At 40.1% G+C, this 26,721-nt stretch overlaps 1 protein-coding gene across 3 annotated transcripts in view; it reads left to right on the forward strand.

Moving 5' to 3' along the window:
* The window catches only part of CASR (calcium sensing receptor), a 112,934-nt gene that overhangs the window by 76,638 nt on the left and 9,575 nt on the right, over positions 1-26,721 (forward strand). For all 3 annotated transcript variants that reach the window (XM_054483337.1, XM_054483335.1, XM_054483336.2), the window contains exons 3-5: positions 1,782-2,088; positions 6,237-7,121; positions 20,569-20,799. In XM_054483337.1, coding sequence (XP_054339312.1) covers positions 1,782-2,088; positions 6,237-7,121; positions 20,569-20,799 — 1,423 coding nt within the window. The remainder of the gene's footprint in view (positions 1-1,781; positions 2,089-6,236; positions 7,122-20,568; positions 20,800-26,721) is intronic.

Raw genomic sequence — 26,721 nt, forward strand, 5'->3', positions numbered from 1 at the left:
AGAAGGGATCCAGCACTTTTCCTTGCTCTTCCCAATAGCTGGAAAATGAAAATGAAAACTAGGATTGTTCCAATAAAACTAGATTTCTGTTCATGTTCTAATGAGAGCTAGTAAATTGATAATATTTTCACATTTTTCTTATGAATGCAGGAAATCTAAGTGCAGAATTGCACTGATGCTGATGATATCCTTCACATAACCCATGTGGACAAATACTCTGTTGTACCCTGCTGCACAGAGCTGTACATGTGGCATGTGTATACAGACCTAAGATCAAGCAAAAGGCTTGCCTTAAAATAATATATATTTTTAAATTATATTAAAGATAATAAAATTAGCTTAGCAGCATAGATGTTTAATGTAAAAAAATCTGTAATATTTCATAATAACTTTGTAGGTTTAAAACAAATAGTTAAACAAATACATGAAGGAAACTTAAAGAAAATGGTAACAGAAAACATCACATTAAAAGTTAGACCAAGAGCTTAGGGAACCTAACAATACAATGGAGTATAAAAGATCGTATATCTCACCTCCTGTCACTGTCACTGAATTCAGGTAGTGAAACTCACAATATAAAGAAAGAACCTGGTGAGTCGTTTTTTCCTCTAGACACAAATACACTGATTCAGCACATTTACTGAGCCCTGACTCTGAGCAAAGAGCTAGGGAAGTGAAAACTATGTCACTGACCCTATTTCTCTTGTTAACTTGTTTGATTTTTATTTAAAATGTTCTTCTTTGAAAAGCAATGCATGTTCATTTTTTTAGATATAAAGTATAAATAAGCCAAAAGCACATAATTTTAAAACTCAGCATTCCACCTGCCAGAAATAACCACTGTTGTACACCCAGACTGTCTGTGTATGGCCTTCATAGGTTTGTTATTTGTTTACAAAAATGAGATCATTCATGTCCCTTTCCCCATGACCTTCAGGAATGTCATAGTCTAAACGTATGATTCTGCAAATCTGATCTGAGGTTATTTTTAGGCACCCACATATTAATATCCTAATGTATTTATGTTTTCCTGGTCCTTTTCTTGTACATCTACATATTGCTTTTATTTAAGTACCTCATATCAGCTACTTCGAATTCGTTACTGGAGAAGACAGATACAAATTATTCAATGAATTACAAATAGCAATCTTTTATTTTTCTTTTTATTTTTATTATTGTCATTATTGCTCTCTGTCTCTGTGTGAGGCATCTGCTGAAGATTTTGCATAATTAGCTCATGTCATCATCTTCACAGTCACCCTATGAGGCAAGTGTCATCCTCCTTTTATTTTTATTTATTTATTTATTTATTTATTTATTTTTGAGATGGAGTCTCACGCTATAACCCAGGCTGGAGTGCAGTGGCACAATCTCAGCTCACTGCAACTTCCATCTCCCAGATTCAAGCAATTCTTCTGCCTCAGCCTCCCCTGTAGCTGGGATTACAGGCACCTGCCACCACACCTGGCTAATTTTTGTATTTTTAATAGAGACGGGGTTTCGCCATGTTGGCCAGGCTGGTTTTGAACTCCTGACCTCAAGTGATCCACCCGCCTCGGCCTCTCGAAGTCCTGGGATTACAGGCGTGAGCCACCACGCCTGGCCGTGTCATCCCCATTTTAACAGAGAGGGCTCTGTACAGAGCATGCCATGAAGCCAGAGAGTAGTAACAGGGTTCTACTGGCAGGGTTCAATGATTCAAACCCAGCTTTGCCCGGTCTTTACTGTAAAGTCGTTGACTAGAAAGCTTCCCATTTTCTTCCACTTCTTCTTTCTTCCAGGTATAATTTCCGTGGGTTTCGCTGGTTACAGGCTATGATATTTGCCATAGAGGAGATAAACAGCAGCCCAGCCCTTCTTCCCAACTTGACGCTGGGATACAGGATATTTGACACTTGCAACACCGTTTCTAAGGCCTTGGAAGCCACCCTGAGTTTTGTTGCTCAAAACAAAATTGATTCTTTGAACCTTGATGAGTTCTGCAACTGCTCAGAGCACATTCCCTCTACGATTGCTGTGGTGGGAGCAACTGGCTCAGGCGTCTCCACGGCAGTGGCAAATCTGCTGGGGCTCTTCTACATTCCCCAGGTAATCAAGCCTTCTCAGATGGGGCACTGGGAGCAGGATCAGAAGAAGCAGGCTTGGGGGTGCCATGCCCAATATCCATACGGTTTACCATATTCCCATCTCTGGCACAAAAGACCTATGATTTAGTTGATATGCTGTATCATGACCATTTGGGATTTCTGAAACTCCAGTGTCCACAATGTCAATGATACCTTCACTACGCTTCCAAAATTCTTTTAAATGTACCTTGCATAAAACTGTGTCTTTTTTTAAAAAGAGGCATTCAGTTATTTGTTTCCCACTCTATTCCTTTAGTAAATTTTTTTTCCTTCTGCTTTTACTAAAAGGAATCAGAGCATATGAGGTAAATCCCACCTCTCAAATCCAAAATATCTGTCCCGAATTCCATTTCCTGAAAAGTCTCTGCTGCTCCACTGTCTGGTTGAAACTTTAGCTCAGAGGGAAGCAGAGAATATTTTCTCACAAAACAGGAACTTAATCATTGTGTTGCACATTCCAGAAATGGAGAAAATTCTATTTCATTCAACAAATATTTATTGAGTATATATGTATAAGCAGTCTCCACTTCGCAGGAACTTAGCCTAGGTGGAGAGATGGTTGCATTTTCATTTACTAACAGTTTATTGAAGCAAGTGCTTTAATAAACATTCAATGGTGCATTTTTTTCACCAAAAAAAGATAACAAATGTGAAATGCCATTTCACAACCTGACATTTTCCTTCTTAACACTATAGAGCAAAGCATTTTTCAGTTTAATATTTATAAATCTATGACATCATTTTATAATAGTGAAAAAATAGAAACAACCTAAATGTCTGTGGGTGGGAGAATCAGCTCAATTGTGATGCATCCTTACATTAAGTTTGAAATTAAATTATGAACTACACCTTAAATTTATTTTTTTGAATGTTTAATATTTAAAATTTCTAAGAGTACCTTTGATAAATTTACATTTCTATGTTGAGAGGGCTCCTTTTTTTTTTTTTTTTTTTTTTGGTGATTGCCATTATCTCTTTATATACATGAGACAAGAGATAGTTTTGTCATCATTTACGGAATCCTTACTTCAGGGAATTAAAGGTGTTTCCCATGGGGAAGCCCTGGCTTTGTAACTTTTGTGCCAAAGTGATCTGACAAAGCCTGTATCAGTAAATATGCTGCGTATATTCAAACTTAGATACACAGTTAAAGTAAGTTATTGTCACCCCATGGCCAGCAGGCTAAGATGTCAAGTAAAGAAAGAACATGAAAAGGGGAGGGGGGTGTTAATTCTTTGTGCTTTGGATGAAAGATAAGGTTAAGTTGAGTTTGAATTATAAAAGTGCTTTGATTATCAATCAAACCAATATAAGTCTATCCACAGTAGGGGTTCTCTGCCATGTCTGCCATGGCTACCTATTGGAATCACTTAGAGAGCTTTAAAAATACTGGTGCCTAAGTCCCACTCCGCAAAGATCAAGGTTTAATTGAGCTGAGATGCAGCCTAGGTGTCAGGAGGTTTTAACACTCTACAAGTGATTCTAGTGTGCAGCTGGGCTGGGAACCACTGCCCTGCTGGGTGGGGTCATGGACCCAGGGGTATTTCGTATGCCAGCCACGCCACCAAGTGGATGGAACAAGCAGACCGGCTAGACAAATTGCGGTTGGAACAGTTTTCTGAATCATTCATGAAATTCTCCCCTCTTACAATAAAAAAAAGTTTTGTGTGTTTCTGAGGGGTTTTTTGGGGGGTTGGGGCACAAAATGGTATTTATCCCACTTTAGAGTTGCTTTTTAAAAACTTGGTAAACACTATAAATATATTCCTTAAGAGAACATATCCATGAGGAATATTATTGTTTTTGATTTTGATTCCATTAAAGCCCTTTTGACCTATTTTTGAAAAAATCACGAAGCAAGCAATAATGGATGGATTTTTTTAAATGGTAGGTTTTGTGTTTGCAAAAATCTGATTCAGAGGCCTATTGTTTGGGTCTGCTAACAGAATTCTCTGAAAACAATAACATCTAAACAAATTACTTAATTTAACCACCTGCCTCATAAGTTCTGTAGTATTTCGAGAATACCTTATTCTGATAAAGGAAAAAATAATCAATTTTATACTATACCTTCTAAAATAAAAGCTCTTGTCAGAAAACAATCATACTTGCTTTTTAGTCAAGTTGGCCTAATTTTTTTACAGACCAACGCCTTTTATGTTTCTAATGTAGAAACATCCATCAATAAGAAGAAACACATTGGAGATTTTTTTTTTTTTTTTTTTTTGGAGATAGAGTCTGGCTCTGTCGCCCAGGCTGGAGTGCAGTGGCAGGATCTCGGCTCACTGCAAGCTCTGCCTCCCGTGTTCATGCCATTCTCCTGCCTCAGCCTCCCAAGTAGCTGGGACTACAGGCGCCCACCACTACGCCTGGCTAATTTTTTGTATTTTTAGTAGAGACGGGGTTTCACTGTGTTAGCCAGGATGGTCTGGAAATTTTTATTTAAAAATATTGGACATGGAAAATTAATTGTTTTAAATGGTGAGAGATATTAAAAAGGCATTCTCCCAAATACCTTCGACTTGTTTTCTTAAGAAGTTTAAAATCTCTCTGGAAAAACTAGAGAACACAAGATATTAAGCTACTTCATCTCCTAGAAGAAATTCTATTTGTGTAAAAATGTTTCATTCTTCAGAAAAAATGGTCCCATAACTTGGAACTTCCTAAGTGGTGAGCCATGATGACACAGAGTGCTGCAAATGAGCTGAAGCCGGCCTCATCGAAGATGTGGATCCCCTCAAGTGTTGGGGTGGCCAGGTGGGGCCTGAGTGATCAGAGCACTCCCACCAGGGTTGATCAGCTTCCTCCGTTTGCTCCATGTGTTGCCATAATGTGAAAAGAAGTGGGAAGGCTCTGCACTAACTAATGCTTTACATGGTATTCGGCTACTTCTTCAAGCAACGATCTCTTAACATCAAGGGCAAGACTTTCTTCCCTTGGTAGTCCACGCCCTTGCTCAGATGCAGAAGTGGCTATGTCTTAGAGAGTGCAAACATGTCAAGACAGCTTCTCCAGGGTTCTTGTTCAGCCTCTTAAGATTTTTGAGACCCACATCAAAAGCCTGTCAAGCAGGCTCAGGCATCACCTATAACTGAATAAAGGAAAGGGCTCTGGAAGGTGCTTCCCAATGGAAGATTCTTCACAATGCTACCTTCGAAAGTGGGTCTGCTAATGATGAGTTAATGGGTGCAGCACACCAACATGGCACATGTATACATATGTAACAAACCTGCACGTTGTGCACAAGTACCCTAGAACTTAAAGTATAATTTAAAAAAAAAAAGTGGGTCTAGCCATAAAATCAATCCAACAATAATGGGATGGAGAAGAAGGGCGGTTTTTCTGATGATATTTAATTACATACGTCATTGTTATTGTGATACAGGGGGATTGAGCCTAGTGGTCTTAGTGGTCTAATTGAGCCTAAAATAAACAGTTCTCAGAAATGACTGCAATTAAGGTTACTTTTTTCTAAAGTACTGGGGTGCAGGGAGGAGAGGGAGGAGGAGGAATAACCAGAGGAGAGGAAGAGAGAAATTAGGCAGAATAAGAAAAGGGAATTCCCGGGGACTCCTCTGAAGAGCCTTAAGTTTATAATCCATGGGGAACCTGATTCCTTCCAGAGGCAAATTATGAACAAAGTGTTTATTGCAGTAAAAGGAAGTTAAACTCTTCAGATCAGAAGCTGAGCCCAACAAGCCAAAGTTGTGTACATGGATATGTTATAACCAATGAGGCAGCACAGAGGAGGTTAGAGAAAACATGAAACGGTGCATAAAGACTCTTCTTGAAAGGCTAAGTACATCCCACTATTGTTGGGTTGATTTTATGGCCAGACCCAGTTTTGAAGTTAGCATTGTGAAGAATCATCCATTGGGAATTGGGATGCTCCCTCATAGACTGAAAGGTGCTTAAGTGCTCACGCTGGAGTGGAACAGATGCTGCTTTTCCTTACCCTTTCTTTCATCCTGTACGCAGTGAACAGCATAGTTGATAAATGAGACCAAGGCATGCTCAGAAAGCCACCTCCGCAACAGCCTGGAGGCTCACTCAGTACCTCCTCACTCACTCACTCACTCACTCATTCACCATGTTCTTGGTTCTCTCCAGGTCAGTTATGCCTCCTCCAGCAGACTCCTCAGCAACAAGAATCAATTCAAGTCTTTCCTCCGAACCATCCCCAATGATGAGCACCAGGCCACCGCCATGGCAGACATCATCGAGTATTTCCGCTGGAACTGGGTGGGCACAATTGCAGCTGATGATGACTATGGGCGGCCGGGGATTGAGAAGTTCCGAGAGGAAGCTGAGGAAAGGGACATCTGCATCGACTTCAGTGAACTCATCTCCCAGTACTCTGATGCGGAAGAGATCCAGCATGTTGTGGAGGTGATTCAAAATTCCACGGCCAAAGTCATCGTGGTTTTCTCCAGTGGCCCAGATCTTGAGCCCCTCATCAAGGAAATTGTCCGGCGCAATATCACAGGCAAGATCTGGCTGGCCAGCGAGGCCTGGGCCAGCTCCTCCCTGATCGCCATGCCTCAGTACTTCCACGTGGTTGGAGGCACCATTGGATTCGCTCTGAAGGCTGGGCAGATCCCAGGCTTCCGGGAATTCCTGAAGAAGGTCCATCCCAGGAAGTCTGTCCACAATGGTTTTGCCAAGGAGTTTTGGGAAGAAACATTTAACTGCCACCTCCAAGAAGGTGCAAAAGGACTTCTACCTGTGGACACCTTTCTGAGAGGTCACGAAGAAAGTGGCGGCAAGTTTAGCAACAGCTCGACAGCCTTCCGACCCCTCTGTACAGGGGATGAGAACATCAGCAGTGTTGAGACCCCTTACATAGATTACACACATTTACGGATATCCTACAATGTGTACTTAGCAGTCTACTCCATTGCCCATGCCTTGCAAGATATATATACCTGCTTACCTGGGAGAGGGCTCTTCACCAATGGCTCCTGTGCAGACATCAAGAAAGTTGAGGCGTGGCAGGTGCGTCCTTCATTTATATAGCAATTTGCTGTATAATAAAGCAGAGTTGGGCTGCAACTCCAGGCAAGAAAAATAGTGGTTACTTGAAAAGGGCAATATTTAAATGAGGCCACTAAATGGAGCTTTGGATTCAAAGTACCTTTTTTAAATCTTGAGCAACTAATTTGAGCAAAATTGATAGTAATTTGATTATCTATTTAAAGCCTTGAGTCAACTGTTCTTTAGTCCAGTGGTTCAGAATAACTGAAGTATGGTCCCAAAAAGTTTTCAAATATCCCAGAACAGATTTAGTAATGAGTAGGGTATTTTTCTAATGTCTAAATTATCAATATTGTTCCCTTGTAAGAAGTATTTTTTGAGTACCTGTTACATTCCATATACTAAGTGGCATAAAGCTCGTATTATTGTGTTCAGCCACCACTTTTGCCATTACATTACTGACAGCCTATACCAAGCCACTCAGCAGGTCAGCTAAGCACAGCGTAGGACAAAAGCAAATCAAAGGCACAGAAAACAAAAACTCTTTGTAAAAAGATTTGATATTGAGTGTTTCAAAAAGAAGCACTGAAGTCATTATCATAGAAAAAATCAGAACTTAAGAGGAGTTCCCACACTTGTTTAGCCTTGTTTTGTATTTTTGAATTACACACAGGAGAGACATCATAATCTTTTTCATTTCGAGAGCTTATATCCTAAATAGCTGTTGGGGTCTTGCATATGTGCCTTATTTTTTTCAATCAGACCACATTTTACACTCCTTTTGTATTTTCCTTAGTTCCAAACTGACCTATCAGAGAGATTTCATGACAGTGGAGAGGGCGGGAATTCCTGAATTTGAATGGAATGTCCCAGCCTCCAGCTCCCCCATTTCCTAGCTGTGTGATCTTAGGCAAACCATAGCTGTAAGTCACAGTGTCTCCATCTGTGACACAGACTTAATGTCTAGCTTACTTTCCACTCAATGTTCTTTTGACTTAGGTTCATGACATTAAATGACATGATATATGTAAAAGCAATTTGTAAACTTTCAAGCTCTAAACAGATGTGTGATTATTATAGTAGGATTTCAGTACATCTCTAATTAATCCATCAATTAGGTAAAAATGATAACTACAACACCTTTGTATACAGAACCCAACCACCACACACCCTTTGGGAAGGATACCAAGAAGCAAAAAGCATACAACTTGTATCAGTCACTGTAGAGATTCTCATGAAAGACAAGGAGTGAGTGACTGTCTAAGTTGGTCAAATGAGCCAGAATCTTCAAGTTCTCAGCCCTTCTTGTATGGGAACCTCTCACCCAACCATCACTGTTGGCTAAAATTTCTAACTTCTCTGGGGTACTGAGAGCTTCCTTCTTCACACGGAACCCCTACCTTGCCAAGATAGAGGTGCTGTAATAAAGGTCAGGCACTCTAAAGTCTTCAGGAGTGATGATGCTAAGGTATGGGGTTTTAAGTAGGAAGAGTAAGGGGGCAATCTTCTAGGTGGTTGATACTATTGTCTTTTCTTTCTTACCTCTCACATCCAATGCAAGGAGGACCTCAGCTCTTGAAAAAACTGCAAGACAAGAGTAGGGTTGAAGGAAAAACAGGCTTCAAGGGGGAAACTTGGCAGTTCTACTCTTCAGTGGCTCCTCTTCCAGATAAGGAAATAAAATACAGATGGTCAAGACCAGACCCTGGACCTGTGAGAAAAAAAAAAAAAAAAAAAAAAAAAAAAGCCATGACAGGCTACAGTCACAACTGGGACTTTTAGTTGTGTAATAGAAAGCCCTAACCAAATTGGCATAAACAAAAAAAGAGGAAATGTAGTGAGTGGGTCATGTTACTAAAAATCTCAGAAGTGTTCCAGGTACAGCTAGGTATTTTCATCTCATCTTTCTGTTCTTCATTCCCCAGGGTTAGCAATTTTCAGCCTGTGTAGCAGCTTGAAGCTAGGATCTCCTTATTTCCCAAGATATCTGTAAAAGTTCCAGAAACCACGTTTATTGACCATTCGTTGGTCATGGATCCATCCCTGATGCTAGCAGTCCTCCAGACTACATAGACTTCTTAGAGTAAGGGGGGAGTGAATCCCCAATGGGAAGTCAGGATGACATTACCAAAAGGAGGAAGAAATAGAAGCAAAGCAGCCAATATTCAAAATGTCCACTACACAGACACTTCACCCAACCGTGGCCCAGGTAAAGATATGTTCTCCTGACTCTTACATGGCCTGGAAAAATCCCCCCAGGAGAGAGCACAGATAGGAAAATGGAATCAGAACTCTAGGGAGGAATAACATGGGATATTGGCCAAAATGTCCTGAGTACTTGGTGTGGGTCTCCTTTGAGCCTCAGGCTGTTGGGTGGGCGTTCCAGAATTTGAGATCTTGGCCAGGAGATGAACTAGCAATTATTCATTCTCATTATTAAGACCTACATCTTCATCAGGAAATCAACTAACAATTATTCATTCATTCTCAATATTAAGATCTATATGCAAACTTATCGCCTATAATCTAATCCAAGTCTGCAGCTAGAACTCCAGGTCTGCCTTCTCTCAGTTCTTCCCCTATAAGCCAACCTGCATGACACCTCCTCACAAATCACTCATTAGATTTTGGCACAGCATCTTTGCATAGGCCATAGCCCACACCAGAAGGGCCATCAATTTTTATCTCTGCTGTCATTTTCCACCATGAACATTTAAATTGTTTTCAAAATCCACTTTCCCCTGGAAGTCTTTTCAAATCGTATTCCCACAACACATTTTCTGATCATACTTGCGTCCTCATTTTTGATGTTTATATACCCAGCTTAAGCTTCCACAGCTCTTTAATTGACTGAAATAGACACTTATTAGTTAAAATTCTGGTTATAAGGGTCAATCACAATTTTTCCTTTCTTTCTCCCCAAAGAATATATATCAGTCAACTCATATGCCTCAAAAGTAGCACTAGCAGGTGACTTATGAGCATACAACTCACAATTGCCTCCTGACCTCTTCTTGGAGACCCCCAAGCCCTCCTCACATCCCTTCTCAGCTCTCTCTTCACTACTCCTTTGCTGTACTCTAAGCTTCGTAAGATCAGGAACCATGCCTGTATTGTTCAGTACTATATTCAGAATGCCTGACGCTGGAATATTCATAGAATGAATGAATGAGTGAATAGCAGTCTAGTTGATTTGACCTGTCAACACTACCTAGAGGCCTTTGCAGGGAACTGTTTGAGCCAACAACCCATTCTTAAATCAATCATTGTGGCCAAGGCATTCTAGGCTCTGTTTGGACAAGCTTTGGTCATGTGCCCACTATCAAGTTTGAGTGGAACATCATGTAAGTATGAAATCACCTTCTTTCTTCTCTCAGGATGATCACGCACAAGGTGTGCTTGGTACTCTCCTGAACCTCACACCAACACTCACTAGTCAAAAAACAGGCATGCAGCCATGGTGAAGATGGAAGTCAGATGGAGCTGATCTTTCTAGGAATTGCTGGTACTGCTGGAAGTTGGAGAATGGGGGATAAATTGTGAGGACAGCCAGAGAAGATGGAAGGGAGATAAGAAAACATGGCTGGGGTTAGAGAAGGGAATTGGGGCCTGGATCTTCCCCATGCTCTTACCACAGGAACTGGGCAAGATAATGAACTTCATTATCTTGTTCGTTATCTGTGTGACCTGGCCCTCATTATCTGTATAAGAGCTGGAAGTCCTAGACCAGAGTGGGGGGGTTTCTGGTCTCTAGTGTTCAGCTTAATTCAATTGACGCTGCTAAGAATGTGTGCCAAGAGGTGATTTCCATTTACGCTTATAATGAGCAACCGTTTGACTTTAAAATCTTTTAGGGTAAGTACCCTAAAAGACCACAAGATGGGAATATTATGGCATAAAAGAATATGTTAGCTTCTAAGTGCATGCATGCCCTGTATTTGCCCCTCTTTTAGATCTATGTGTCTTTTTGGTGGTGTTTTCTTTGTGAGCCTATAAGTCTCTTTGTGTCTGTATGTTATGTTCTATGTTCAGATCTTTTTGTTTGTTTGTTTTTTGTTTTTTTGAGGCAGAGTCTTGCTCTGTCACCCAGGCTGGAATGCAGTGGTCCGATCTCGGCTCACTGCAACCTCTGCCTCCCAGGTTCAAGCAGTTCTCCTATGTTCGGATCTTTCTACTAGCTTTTTTTGTTTCTCTTCCCCTTCGTTTATTCTTTTTCCTCATATTACTCCCCAAATAAAATAAATAATTTGGAAGCATATTATATTGGATAATAATCTCAAGTAAAATTTTATATTTCATTTTAAAAGGAACTGTCAGTTCCTTTTTAAAACATTTTTAAAAGCAAAAGAAGCCAGGCGCAGAGGCTCACGCCTATAGTCTCAACACTTTGGGAGGCCAAGGTGGGTGGATCATGAGGTCAGAAGTTCGAGACCAGCCTGGGTAACGTGGTGAAACCCTGTCTCTACTAAAAATACAAAAAATTAGCCGGGTGTGGTGGCAGGCACCTGTAGTCCCAGCTGCTCGGGAGGCTGAGGCAAGAGAATCACTTGAACCTAGGAAGCATAAGTTGCAGTGAGCCAAGATCGCACCACTGCACTCCAGCCTGGGCAACAGAGCGAGACTCCGTCTCAAAATAAATAAATAAATAAGAAAAAGGGTGTTCTTTCTCGGGCAGATATCTAAATTATCTTCTAACTTATGTTGCTTTTTTGTGGATCAATCATTATCAATTTAAAGATTCCCTGTCATTGCTCTTAGGAGTGAAATGGTTTTCATCTCCATCTTCACTGTTATGTGAATTAAAGGCAAGATATTATGCAGAAAATAAAACGTCCAAATGCAAAACTTGCAAGTCAGCCTGCCAAAAGAAATATTAAAGATGTTTAAAGAGGTGACTTAGAGATATGACTTAGTAAGCATAATAACTGATTGATTATAAGTGGAGAACGTACAAATTTTGAGTAGAAAATATTCCACACTCATGATTTTATTTATATACCTGCTGTGAGGACATAGTACAATACAATTCAGGTTAGGATTTGAAGTAAGGAAAAAAATATATATCATTTAAGACGAGTCTTGAAGGGTAGATAGGATTTGTGGATACGGAGAAGGATCTACGCCTTGGAGGAAAGGTCACAAAATGTCCTGCTAAGCAAAAGAATAAAGACTAAAAAAAAATAGTACATAGTGTATGATTTCATTTATGCTATACTCTGTCTCTACTGACAGAAAGAAAGATCAGTGGTGGCCTAAGGCTGCGAGTGGGTAGAGGTTGACTTTCAGGGACACCACAGAACCTTTTGGGATGGTGGCAGTGGTAGTTACCAAGCATATACATTTGCCTAAACTCAGAACTATACACTTAAAATGAGTGTATATAAATTATACCTCAAAAAAGTTGATAAAAAAAATAACAGAAAGTCCCCAGGTGGGGAAGTCCTGGCTATGGGTGGAGATCAGGATGTCATTCAGGTTAGACCATTTTCCCACTTATGGCCCCTCATGTTGCCACAAGCATTACACATCTCTACCATTTCATTTCTAAAATATGTCCATTTTCTCAACCTACATTTTATACCAATTAACCTGTTGTAACTAGAGATAGACAACTTAACAGATGTCTAATTTCACTCCTGCATGTGAGTAGGTAGTATAGTGTAATGGTTAACCGTTTGGAATCTCAAGCCAGACTGAGTTGGTTTAAATTTTAATTGCCACCTAATTGCCTTATGACCTTGGGCAGTCACTTAGTGTCCTTGTGCCTCACTTTTCTCTCTCACCTGAGAAATAGAGATCATGAAACTTGTTAAGTTTATTATGAGGATAACATTACTTAATATGCACAGAGTGCTTAGGATAGTGCCTATATACTATGTGCAGTAAATATTAGTCTTGAGTATTATTCTTTTGTAGGTGAGGAAGGTAAGACCCAGAGAAGTCAGAATGATTTTCCTAAAGTAATATATCTAGCTAGTAAAAAACCTACATCTGCTCCAGGTGATCTGTTCCCCGAAGAGGCCAAAGGAGTTGCTAAAAGAACGACTTTTGCCCTCTGGGCACCACGTGCCTTCTAGCTCCTGAGAGGCTGCCAGATCAGCCAGTGGTTTCCAATTGAAGACACTGGTCCACTGCCTTGAACCCTGGGTGTTCACCAATTGTCCTGACACCTCGGTCCTTACACAAAGAGAAAGTATAGTGTGCAAATAATTGAGAGTGCACACAGCCAACCAGGTTGGAGTTTATTAGACATCTCTTTGTCCATCTCGAATATTACTGTTTTTCTTCTTTCTAAAACAGTGCCTGCTTGGCCAGTAGTGGTCCCTCAATAAATACTTGTTGAATAAACAAATGAATAAAGAAAGAAAATGGGACAAAAATAACTCCTGAGAGGACAGTGGAGGACAGTAACACAGTACCTAGATACAGGCACAGATAAGGGAGGTCAGTGATCTCAGAGAAGTGGTCAGAAAACTCTCACACAAGAAACCACAGTAATGCTGACTTCATAAACTGGGGCTGGAACTTAGCTCTGCATTATCAACAAAGTAAATTACATGAAGGAAAGCATGTTTTGGTAAGCATTTTAAGAGTATAAACAGGGTTATTGAGACATAAAGATCCAGAAACCATTAAATTTTAAATTATTCTTGTATTTTTAACTGATGTAGGCCTCCTAAGAATCTTTATCAGGAACAATTTATTAGCCTAATTTGTACTAATAAATATGCCTAGAAGAAGAAAAGAAGCAACTTTAAAAAAATTATTTTGGCCTTTTTATTTGTTTGCTTGTTTTTGTTTGTTTGAGTTTAGAATTTAGATCATATTTTCAGTCTTACTCAGCCTGATTCAGCCCAATTGAACTGGTTAGAACTCCCAGTATAATCTTGTATAGATATAGTGAGGACAGACATTACTGTCTGCATCTGATCAGGGGGAAAGCATTCAGTCTTTTACCACTAAGTATGATGTTAACATTCATAGATGCCCTTTATAGAGTTGAGAAAGTTCCCTTTTATTCCTATATTGCCGAGAGCTTTTATCAGGAATGGAGGTTGGATATCATCAGTGCTTTTTCTGTATCTATTCAGAAAATCATGTGGTTTTTCTTTTGTAGTAAGTTATTGTAGTTGACCGTCAAACCAACCTTATGTTCCTGGGATTAATCCTACTTGGTCATAATGTATATTCCTTTTTGTACAAGTATTTGTGTGTTTGATTTACTAAAATTTGGTTAAGAAATTTTGCTTCTATGTTCATGAGGACTATTGGTCTATAGTTTTATTTTATTGTAATATCTTTGTCTGGTTTTGGTGTCTGAGTAATGATGACCTCAGAATGAGTTTGGCAGTATTGACTTCTTTTTTGATGTTCTATAAGACTTTTGTAGAATTGGTATTAATTCTTCCTTAAATCTTTGGCAGAACTCATCAGTGAAGCCACCTTTAGTTGGCTTTCTTTGTGGGATTGTTTTGTTTTGTTTTGAGATGGAGTCTCGCTCTGTCGCCCAGGATGGAGTAAAGTGCCATGCTCTTGGCTCACTGCAACCTCCGCCTCCCAGGTTCAAGAGATTCTTCTGCCTCAGCCTCCCGAGTAGTTGGGATTACAGGCATGCACCACCACCACCAGCTAATTTTTGTATGTTTAGTAGAGATGGGGTTTCACCACGTTGACCAGGCTGGTCTCTAACTCCTGGCCTCAAGTGATCCACCCACCTTGGCTTCCCAAAGTGCTGGGATTACAGGCATGAGCCACTGTCCATGGCCTGTGGGAAAATTTTGAACTGAAAATTCAATTTATTTAATGGATAGAATGCTATTTAGGTATATATGAGTCAGCTTTGATAATTTGTCTTTCAAAGACTTTGTCCACATCGTCTAATTTGTCAAATTTACTGGCATAACTTTATTTATAATATTGTTTACAATGCTCTCAGACTATAATTATAATGTCTGCAGCATCTGTAGTGTTGTCACTTCTCGAATTTATCATATTGTAAATATGCATCTTCTCCCTTTTTTCTGATCAGTCTGGCTAGAGATCCATCAACTTTATTAATCTTCTCAAAGAATCAGCTTTTGGCTTTAGTGATTTTTCTCAATATTTTTGTTGTCTATTTCATTTATTTCTATTCTGATCTTTGTCATCTCCTTTCTTCTGATTTATTTGAGTTTAATTTGCTCTTCTTTTTGTAGTTACTTATTTGGAAACTGAAGTCATTGATGTAAAAACCTTTCTTTTCTTATAATATAGATATTTACTGCTATAAATTCCACTATAAATATTGTATTAGCTGCATCCCTCAAATTTTGATATGCTGTGTTTTCATTTTAATTCAGTTTAAAATATATTCCAACTTTCCTTTTGATTTCTTCTTTGGCCCTCAGGTTTAGAAGTGTGTTATTTGGTTTCCAAGTTTCCAGTGATTTTTCCAAACATTTTTCTGTTATTTGTTTTTAATTTAATTCCGTTGGAGTCAACAAATTTTGTTTGATTTTAATATTTTTAAATTTATTGAAACTTGCTTTATAATCCAGAATATGGTTTATCTTTATAAATATTTTGTGTTCTTGAAAATAATGTATGTTCTATTGTTGGGATGACTGTTCTGTAAGTATCAATTAGATCAAGTTGGTTGATAGTACTGTCCAAGTCTTTTAAGTCTTTTATATTTTTATTGATTTTCTGCCTACTTCTTTCAGCTAATACGGATGCCTTATTGACCTTATTTTTCTCATTTATCCTCAGACTGATAAAAACCTCATCATGGGCACCACTTGTCCACATAGTCGTGCTGGACACCTACAGGTTTAATACCTATTCTATTAATTATGCACTCAAAAGACATAGTTTGAGTATCCACTAAAATCTAGGCCCTCTACAAACCACTGGAGATACAGAATGAAATAAGACAGTTCTTGCTTTAGAGAAGTTTGGTCTAATGAAGTGTGGGTACAAAATTCCTAGCTACAAAGATTCCAGGGTGCTTCCTTCTCCAGATAAGATGTTTACATTGCCATCTCTTCCCTCCTGCTTACGCTTTATCTCCCTGCCACATCCGAAGTTGGACTTGCCATGTCTCATTACTCAACTCGCTACACCAAGTATCCTAGAGGCTACCTTGTTATCAAGGTTCCTGCCAACTACAAATGTCGGTTTCACTAATTAATTCATATTTGGATTTTTAAAGTCCTTTTCCATGCCTTCTTTTTTGCAACAGCTTTATAAGATGTAATTCACATGCCATACAATTCAGTCATTTAAAGTATACAATTAAGTGGCTTTTAATACATTCACAGTTATGCAACCATAACTACAATCAATTTTAGAACATTTTCACCACATCAAAAAGCAACCTCATATCCTCTAACTGTCACTCCCTAGGCCCCCAAAGCCCCAGTCTTAGACAAACACTGATCTACTTTCTGCTTCTATACATTTGGACTTTCCTGGATATTTCATATAAATAAAATCATAAAACATATGATGTTTTGTGACTGGCTTCTTCTTCCTTATTGTAACATGTATCAGTACTTCATTCCTTTTTACAGCCAAATAGTATCCCATTGTGTGGATATACCACATTTTATTTATCCGTTTTCCCAATTGATGAACATTTGCGTTGTTCCCACCTTTGGTTGTTATGAGTAATGTTGCTATGAACATTTATGTACAAATGTTTGTGTGGACATATATTTTCATTTTTCCTAGGTATGTACACACACACACACACACACACACACACACACGAGTAGAATTGTTGGGTCAAAGGATAACTCTATGTTTAACTTTTTAAGGAACTGCCAGACGTTTTTTCCAATGTGGCTGCACCGGTTTACATCCCCACCAGCAGTCTATGGAGGACTCCAAGTTCTCTACATTTCAATCAGCCCTATTTCTTATCTAATCCAACGCCTTTTTAATATGAAATCTAGCCTCTTTTTTGCCTTGGCTCCTCTTTACTTATCTTCTGTATTTCCACTTGTTCTCTAGTACATACATGATTCTTGAGAAATTGATCTCTTTACTGGTCCCATAACACATCATGTTTATTCCTAATGTGATATCTTTGCCCATGCTGTTCCACTGTTTTTAACACCTTCCTTCCCTCTGTCCTTTGCCAGCCAAAATATGCCTGAAACCTGCATTGATCATTTCAGCCCTTTTTAATTTCTATCTCCTCTGCTAAGTTTCTCTGTACTTAGAGATGATACCCCATCAGTTAGCAGTTAACTATATTTTATCTTGCACTGTTTACTGCTTCATTGAATATTTATGTTGTGTATTTTATCCCCTAATCCATATGAAAACTCCATGAGGATGGGATGACCTTTTCTTGTAGTTCTGCAGCCCAGTTCAGAACACACAGTGGATATTCTGTAAATATTTCCTGGTTGATTGATTCCAATACTATAAAATTCCAGTCTTGTATTTATTATGAGTTTTTTAATGAATACTTAGAAACTTTAAGAAAATGATTTTTGATTGTTTCTCCTTTGAAGTTAGGATTATGGTGGAAATCTCCAGCCCATGCCAATAATAATGCAGAAGACTTGTAGCCAGGGATGAGCTTTAAGTCACTTGTCTGACCAGTGTGAAAGATGACCAGCTAATTATGAAAGGATCTTGTTCGGTTCCCCTCCCCACTTCTACCCTGATGCTGGGAGAGTTCCACTTCAGAGAACTAGTGGACAAAGGAGAGAAGCAGCTTGTTGCCTGGAATGTTAAGAACTAAGGAACTGAAACCTAAATAGGAAGAAGAAATGTATGCTAACTACTAGAGCTTTACCACTATATATGCATTTCAATAAGGATGTATTACTGACCTCTAACAAATATTTGCCATGGACACTGTAAGCAATTTATATTGGAGGTGTAGGATGGTGTTGTAGAAAAGCCATGTTTAACCCCCAGCTCCAGCACTTAGTGGCTACATGACTTTTGCAAGTTTCTTGACCTTTCTATGCCTCCGTTTCATCATCTAGAAAATGAAAATACTAATAGTTCTAATCCACAGAGGTGCTGTGAGGATTAAATAATATAGTATGTATTAAGTATTAGAACAGGGACTGGCACATAGGAAGTACAAATAAGAGGTAGTTTCCTACCTCTTCACTTTGTCATCTCCTTTTCCACACACACAGACCTGGCATGGCATGTGGACAGGATAGTGGAAACTCTATGATTAGGATGAAGCATTTGCACTGACAAGTCATGGTAGGTACATGGGACCAAAGTATGGAGGGCTTTGGAAGCTACCTGGATAAGTTTGAAGCACACTTCATCTGAGTCATGGTAGGTCCCCAGCAGGAACTGGGAGGGGCACGATTACAGCATGGAGAAGGATGATGGCCCTGTCAGAAAGGCCCCCAAACTGCTAAGAGCAAGGTTTCGAGCAATGTGGGAGTGGGGGCGGTATTAAAGAGCAGAAGAAATGCATGTTCCTCTGAGGGCAAGAAGGATGTGTCAGGAAAAGGATGTGTTGGGGTAGAGACAAAAGATGTACACCACTCTGGGTAGGAGAAAGTCAGGTCACCCCAACAGCGAGGAGGGATAGGAAGTGGAGGTGGAGATAAAAGAAAGGAACACATCTAGAACACCTCCTCTCCACTGACTGCCTTAAGGCCTCAGTAAAAATGAAGGCAAACATAAGGTTGTCAAACATCAGAGAAGGTGGGAAGGCTCAGGAGAAGATGAGGGACACAAATCCTTAGTAGGAGCCATTCTCCATCTTTTTTGAGGATGGCTCAGCAGCTCTGGTTGCAGAACCAGGTAGCAGGGAGTGAGGGGTCCCTTTCCTTCATAGACCTGAGTTGAAAGTCAGGGCAGCCAGGGCCTGCCAATGGAGCAGTGTTCACAGACTGCAGGTTAGGGGAGGTGCCCAGGGTGGTATGCCTGTGAGCACACATATTCTATCATGGACTCTGCCCCCAAGCATATCTTGGAGCTACTTATGGATAAATCCAAGTGACTACTCTCCTGTATTTAATATTCCTTACTATAAATAAATGTTTGTCTAAAAATAAAGTTAATACAGATATCAATTGTTAAGAAGCAATGCCATCTCTGGAGTGGAGTGGGACAGAAGAGGTACTGGCTCAGTCCACGTGTTTGTCACACATATCAGAATAATTTGGCCTCAGAAAGGCCTATTAAGGCCATTCATTAGATGGACTCAGCCCAAATGTTGTCCCAGTGTGAGATTAGATGTTGGATTTTAAGTACCTTAAAAACAATGATAAATGGCTGGGCGCAGTGGCTCATGCCTGTAACTCCAGCACTTTGAGAGGCTGAGGCAGGATGGTCGCTTGAGCCCAGGAGTTCGAGACCAGCGTAGGCAACATAGTGAGACCTTGTCTCTACAAAACAAAAAAAAAAAATTAGCTCAGAATGGGAGACTACTGGAGACTCAGGAGGTGCAGTGGAAGGTGTACCCTACACTCACAGGCTGGACCCTGCCTTACTCTCACGTGGTGTCACAGTGACACAAGGCTGGCCTCACATGAAAGATAAGTGGCTGAGTGCCCACTGCCTCCTCTTGACTGATGTCAGGAGCATGTGAGGAAGCAGAGCCAGGAGCCCGTGAGGAAGCAGAGCCAGGAGCCCAGCGATGCTGCAGTAGAGTATAGCAATTAAGAGCGCAGGATTGTGACCCTGGATGAGATACTTAAAGTTTTCAGTGCCTCAGTTTCCCCAGCAATAAAATCAGCTTAATACTATTTGTTGTGCGGATTTGATGAGATAATGGATATAAAGTACTTAGGGTCATGCATGCCTGAATGGTAGTAAAATGACTGATACCTAAAATGTTTACATGACAACATGTGATATGTGTTAGTAATCATTATGATGACTTTTTTGTGCAAAGGCTTTGTGACACATAAAACCTTATAAAAATTCAAGGATTTGCCATGACTCTGACAACAATAATGGCCAGGGCTTTGCCCACAGCCTCATCTCTTTCTTCCTTCCACCCCACTCTGTGAATCTTGGCAGCAAAGCACTTCCACAGCAGCAGGACCATAGGGAAAGAAAGTGCGGAGAATAAGAGCATTCAGCCATTTCTCCAGTCCTTCCCCAATGCCCAGCTTAGAAGATGCCAGGGATGGGCTCTGGCTTATAAATCCTGCCCCTCCTGGGGCACCACCAGGTGATGGCACACCTGCAGCACCTTTGACCTGGCCAGTTGCCAGGTGAGATGTCTCCCTTTCCTTTCCCCATCTTCGAGAAAGTGTTTCCTACCCTAATTATAATTTGAATAATAATTAAAGCCCATGGCTTAACAGGGCTGCTGCTAACACAGGCAAGTACTTTGGTGTGAATTAGAAAAAGCTGTCTCTTCCTCAAGTCACGTTCCTCCCACTTCGTTGCAACAAGATAGTTTACCGTCGTTGTGCAGGGCAAAGCCTACCTAATTGGTTCTATGTGGCAGCCCTGTGGCTTGTACTCATTCTCTGCTCCTCTTTAGGTCCTGAAGCACCTACGGCATCTAAACTTTACAAACAATATGGGGGAGCAGGTGACCTTTGATGAGTGTGGTGACCTGGTGGGGAACTATTCCATCATCAATTGGCACCTCTCCCCAGAGGATGGCTCCATCGTGTTTAAGGAAGTCGGGTATTACAACGTCTATGCCAAGAAGGGAGAAAGACTCTTCATCAACGAGGAGAAAATCCTGTGGAGTGGGTTCTCCAGGGAGGTAGGTGCTGTCCATCAGAAAACCAGATGTCTCCACCAGGGGCAGGAAACTGTGCTGGGCTTTGGGAGGGCCTTTGTTTTCCCCACTGGACTTCCAAAATAAAGAGTCCACTTCCCTGAACTCTCTGGCCTCTGCAGTCTTGGGGCTCCCTGTGAAATCCATAGTGTTTAGTGTAAAGAGAAGAATCTCCAGAACCTAAGCCCCATGCCTTCCTACTGTATTGAAACAGTTTCATTTTTTCACAAATATGACTCCCTAGCTAGTCACAAAGTTTCCTTGGCTAAAACTTTCCCTAACTAGAGCAAAATATTTAAGCAAATGTAAACATCGCTCAAGTCAGTGGCTCTCAGCTGGGCCAAGGGCAGGGGAAACAAGTTTTAGAGTGGAAGGGACTGCTTTTGGGTTGTCACAATGACCAGGAAGTATTAGTGGCCTTCAGCACTTGGGATCCAGGGATACTAAGTGTCCAGCATGTGTGGGACAAGCTTACATGACAAAGAATTGCCCCCACCTCAATGGCCAGTAACAGCCTTTGAAAGACACTGGAGTCCAAAATGGAGCTGGATGTTTTCACCTGAGTCATTTGGTGTTGTCACCATCCTTACAGCCTGGACAGTTCACACAGAGGTAGTTCACTGTCATCTAGACAGCCTGGGGCTGCTGAACTGTAAATCAGAAGGACAATTCATTCTCCTCCTCCAGGAGACCTGTAACAAAGAGGAGGATGCTTGTGTTCCTGAGTATCACTGCATCTAGAAGCCTGTTAATAACCAGAAGCCCACCCCTCAGTCAATTTGCACTCAAGGAAGAGAAACATGATACACTGGAATGATGACCATTCTGTGATGTTTGTGTCCTAGAATATAGCAGGCTCCTGAGAACCCAGGTCCTCTGTAAGAACACAGATCCTAGACAGGGCATCCTCTTAGCATTCGCCTTTTATTATCACCTTTGAGCATCTTGGACCACATTTTTTTTTTTTTTTTTTTGAGATGGGGTCTGGCTCTGTTGCCTAGGCTGGAGTGCAGTGGCACGATCTCGGCTCACTGCAGCCTCTGCCTCCCAGGTTCAAGCAATTCTCTCACCTCACCCTCCCAAGTAGCTGGGATTACAGGCGCACCACCACACCCAGCTAATTGTTGTATTTTTAGTAGAGACGGGGTTTCACCATGTTGGCCAGGCTGGTCACGAACTCCTGACCTCAGGTGATCCACCCTCCTCAGCCTCCCAAAGTGCTCGGATGACAGACATGAGCCACCGCGCCCAGCCATCTTGGACCACCTTTTATAACATAACCAAAGACTCACTTCATCTTCTTATCAAGTGCTTCTTAGGTTGACAGGTTCCTGATGAGATGCTACAATTTCACTGTTACCCAGCATGTAGATGGGTTACCACTGGGAAGGTCTCCCATAGACAGTGAATCTCATCCACAGTGTGCCGTTTTTAATAGCTTACACCTCAGAGGGTGGGTTCTCAATTATAAATATGTCATGACTTTTCCAGATGGAGATTTGGGGGTTCCAGATGTTATATTCCTCTGTCCACTAATTATTCCTTTGTCTAATTTATCACGCATTTTCACTGACTGGAGTCTAAACTGATCAGCTATACTGCCACCTGTTTACCCCTGTTGGATCATCCAGTTTATCTTTCACCCGCATTAATGCATGGAATTGAATTCTCTAATGGCACATGTCTCTCCACTGCAGCAGGGAACTATCTCCTGTACAGTTCTCCATAGCCCTAAATGTCCTCTCCCAGGCTATGTACATCATGGGCTTAAACATTGATAGATGAATAACACAGGGAATTCTCATTAATTCAGTCACTTATGTTCTTGGAATAGTTGACACAGTTATAAGTTAAATCTAATTTTTTCCATAGAAACATTACCTCAAACGTAGCACACAATGGATACTCAACAAATCTTAGGATCTACTCTATTATTTTGTGTACTTTTTGTGGAAATGACCACAAAAATACCACCTATATTTAACTATAAATTATATATTAATAACTTCTCTACATATTTCACAAAGTTGTTATTGAGATCAAACGAGATCAAGGATGAAAAGCATATGATAAACTGAATCATACTACTAATATATAAATGCAAAGTATTATTAATATGGCATTATACTTAACTGATGTTCTCAATTTTCTTACAAATGTAGCACTAAATTTAAAGCTAGATAGAGCTTTAAAGATCCTTGTATCCAAGCTTCCAATTTGAAGTTGATGACACTGAGGTTTTAGGATGCAAAGGTGACTTCTCAGGCCAAACAGATGGTCAGTATAAAAGCTGAGACTAGGCCCCAAGGGCCCTAACTTAGACCTCAGTGCTCCATTCCCTACACTATGCTGCCAATAATTCTTTCCTTGTTTTGCTGCAACAAATAAGAAGTAAAAGAGACACCTTAATTAGGGTCTTGGAATTCAGATGAGCTTCCTTGGCCAGAATTGGACAGGCATCTTTAATAAGACTGTTGAGGAGGCTTGGAGATACTTGACTGCTTTTTGGAAAAATTGATCTTTCTGGTGGCTACCTCAGCCCACTCCTGTGGTGATAGGATTTCTCTTTAGCTCATGATTGCTGAAGGATGCAGTAAGCGGACCCAGATGGAGACATTCTCCTAAGCCTTGACTGGTATAAAGCAGAGTTTGGTTAGTGAAAAGTGCAGACTTTGAAGACTGACCTGAGTGCGAATCTCAGCTCTCCAGTCAAGCCATTGTGTGACCTTCAGCCTGTTCCTTAACCATTAAGAAGAGAAAAAGAGGCATGGCAGACATTGCTATAGGCCCTCATTATTTATACTCCTCTTTTTCTTTAAAAATAGAACTCTATTTTAGCTAGACACATGACTACCCAGATTCAAGATGACATTTTTCAGCCTTCATTTCTACTAAGTGTGGCCCCGTGACTAAATCCTGGAGAACGGGATGTAAGTGGCAGTGTTGTGGGATGGCTTCTGGGAACCTTCTTTAAGAAAGTGCTTGCAAGTATCCTTTGCTCTCTTCTTCATCCCTTCCTCTATCTTGCCTCCTGGAAACCAGATGTCACTATCAAGGACTATGAGGCAAAGACAAACATGTCAGAACCACCAGGTAGAAAGAGTCTAGGTGTCCAACATTATGGAGTGCTATATCACTCTAGACCACATCCCTAGACATTTATACGAGAGAGAAATACAGTTCAGTCTTGTTGGAGTTATTACTTTGAGATTTTTGGCACTCACAGCCTAGCAGAAACCAAGAAGGAAAGCTACTAAATTTATTTTGTGATGATAATATAATCTTGATACCAAAAACAGATAGAACAATACAAGCAAAGACAATTATAGGACAATATTGTTTATATACATAGATGCTCAAATCCTAAATAAAATATCACCAAACAGACCAGCAATGTATAAAATAAACATCATCTGCTAGTAGAGTTAGCGGTGAATGTACAGGAATGTAATGATAGCCAAACTTTACAAAGTTCATAAATGTAGATTATTACATTAGCAGAATAAAAGATAAAAGTTCTGCAATGTCAGTAGACACAGAAAAAGTATCTATTAACATTCAACACCCTCTCAGGTTAAAAACAAAAATTTCATTAATCTAGGAATAGAAGGGAACCTCACTTTACTTTGTTAAAGGATACAGCAACCATCATTCTTTTTTCATTGTATTTCTTTTAAGTTCTTGGGTACACGTGCAGGATGTACAGGTTTATTACATAGGTAAATGTGTGCCATGGTGGTTTGCTGCACCTGTCAACCCATCACCTGGGTATTAAACCCAGCATGCACTAGCTCTTTTCCCTAATGCTCTCCACCCCACTACCCTTTCCCAACAGGCCCCAGTGTTGTTCTCCACCCTGTGTCCATGTGTTCCCATTGTTCAGCTCCCACTTATAAGTGGGAACATGGGGTGTTTGGTTTTCTGTTCCTGCAAAACATAATTCATCACATAAACAGAACTAAAAACAAAAACCACATGACTATCTCAATAGACACAGAAAAGGCCTTCGATAAAATTCAACATCCCTTCATGCTAAAAACTCTAAATAAACTAGGTATTGAAGGAACATACCTCGAAATAATAAAAGCCATTTATGACAAACCCACAGCCAATATCATACTGAAAAGGCAAAAGCTGGAAGCATCCCCTTTGAAAACTGGCACAAGGATGCCCTCTCTCACCACTCTTATTCAACATAATATTGGAAGTTCTGGCCAGGGCAATCAGGCAAGAGAAAGAAATAAAGCGTATTCAAATAGTAAGAGAGGAAGCAACCATCATTCTTTAATGGGGAAAATTTAGAAGCATTCCTAGTGTGGGTTTGGAAAACAGGGCCTTTAGCTTTCATTGAGTGATCAAATGGGTTGGTAACTCAAGGACTGAGAGAACATGTCTGAGGATACCTTGTCACCATAGTTGAAGATGATGATGTGAGTTGTCCTTTTCCCTCCCCTCCCCTTCCCTTCCCTAGGTCATGAGAGTCTTGGCAATCATCAGGTCCATTACTGCCTTTCCATTCCTCATTCATTAGAAGATAATGTCAATCATCTTCTGTTCAAGTTTTTTTTAACTCCTTTGTCAAGCCAGTCATTTCTGCTAGAAGCAACGACAGTTATTTTACTGCTTTCTGTGTTTGTAAGACATCTTACAAAGTAGTAGGTAGAGGGGAGACCCGTTAAATAGACATTATGGAAATAGTAAGAGCCCTACTATGTATTAAGCATTACTCCAGGCTTTGTACCTGGGGTTACAAAGATGAGTGAGAAGTGCTCTCTACCTTTAAGATACATATGCTGTTGCAAAACGGACTTCATTCTTGTGATACATTTCTTGTCTTTGAAACATATAGATTGTTAGATAGTAAATGACTAATAAATTTCTAGAATAAATACTCAATTAGCTGGTGCAAAGAATGAGATAGAAGCAGGACTTCCTGAAATGGTGAAGCAATGATAAAATTGGACAAAACTGGACAAAAACCACTGAAGAACCTGGAAGTTAACCAGAAGCACACAACAAAAGGTGAAGGGTTTTGTTTGTTTGTTTTGTTTTGTTTTGTTTTTAACAAAAACTAATGAAATTCTGGTAAGAACACTGGTAGTCTATGGCATTTTAGCCTGGGCCTGCTCTTCAGTTGTTTCTAATAATTCAGTTGTTCTTTTGGATTTTCTTTATGGCGACCATATCATCTGCAAATAACTACAGTTTTATTTGGTCCTTTTCAAAATGTATGCACTTATTTTTCTTGTCTGATTCCACTAGCTAAGACCTCCAGTGCAAAGTTAAAGAGTAGTGGTGACAGTGGACATCCTTGTTTTAAATGGAAATACTTTTAATGTTTTCTCTATATGAATGATATTTACTCTAAGAGGTTTTTTGTTACCCTTTTTCAAGTTAAAGATATTTCTTCCCACTCCTTTTTTACTAAGCTTTTATCAATAGTTTGTGTTGGATTTCATCAAATGCTTTTTATTTATCTGTTGGTGATCGTATGATTTTTTCTCCATTAATTTGCTAATGCAGTGAATAATACTTATAGATTTGTCTAATATAGACTTTTTTGCACTCCTGAGCATAAACCCACCATGGTCATGATGCATTTTCTTTCTTATGTCCTTTCAGTCTGTTGTCTAGTGTTTTAGTATTTCTCATCTGTTTTCAAGTAGTGGAAAGTAGTGGCGCTTTTCCCGGATCATCATAGAATCCCATGGAGGTGTGTGTGTGTATGTGTGCACGCATGTGTGTGTGTGTGTGCATGTATACACACACACTTGCCCATAGGCATCTGTCCCTTTCACAGATACTAGAACCAAGGACCTCTGGACCTCCCTTTGCCTGGAATGGGCCCAGCATCTGTCACACTGATTCTTGTGCCCAAACTCCTCCCTCTTACATGTTTTGAAGAGA

Source organism: Pongo pygmaeus, chromosome 2 (genome assembly GCF_028885625.2).
Source record: "Pongo pygmaeus isolate AG05252 chromosome 2, NHGRI_mPonPyg2-v2.0_pri, whole genome shotgun sequence".
Taxonomy (NCBI): Eukaryota; Metazoa; Chordata; class Mammalia; order Primates; family Hominidae; genus Pongo; species Pongo pygmaeus.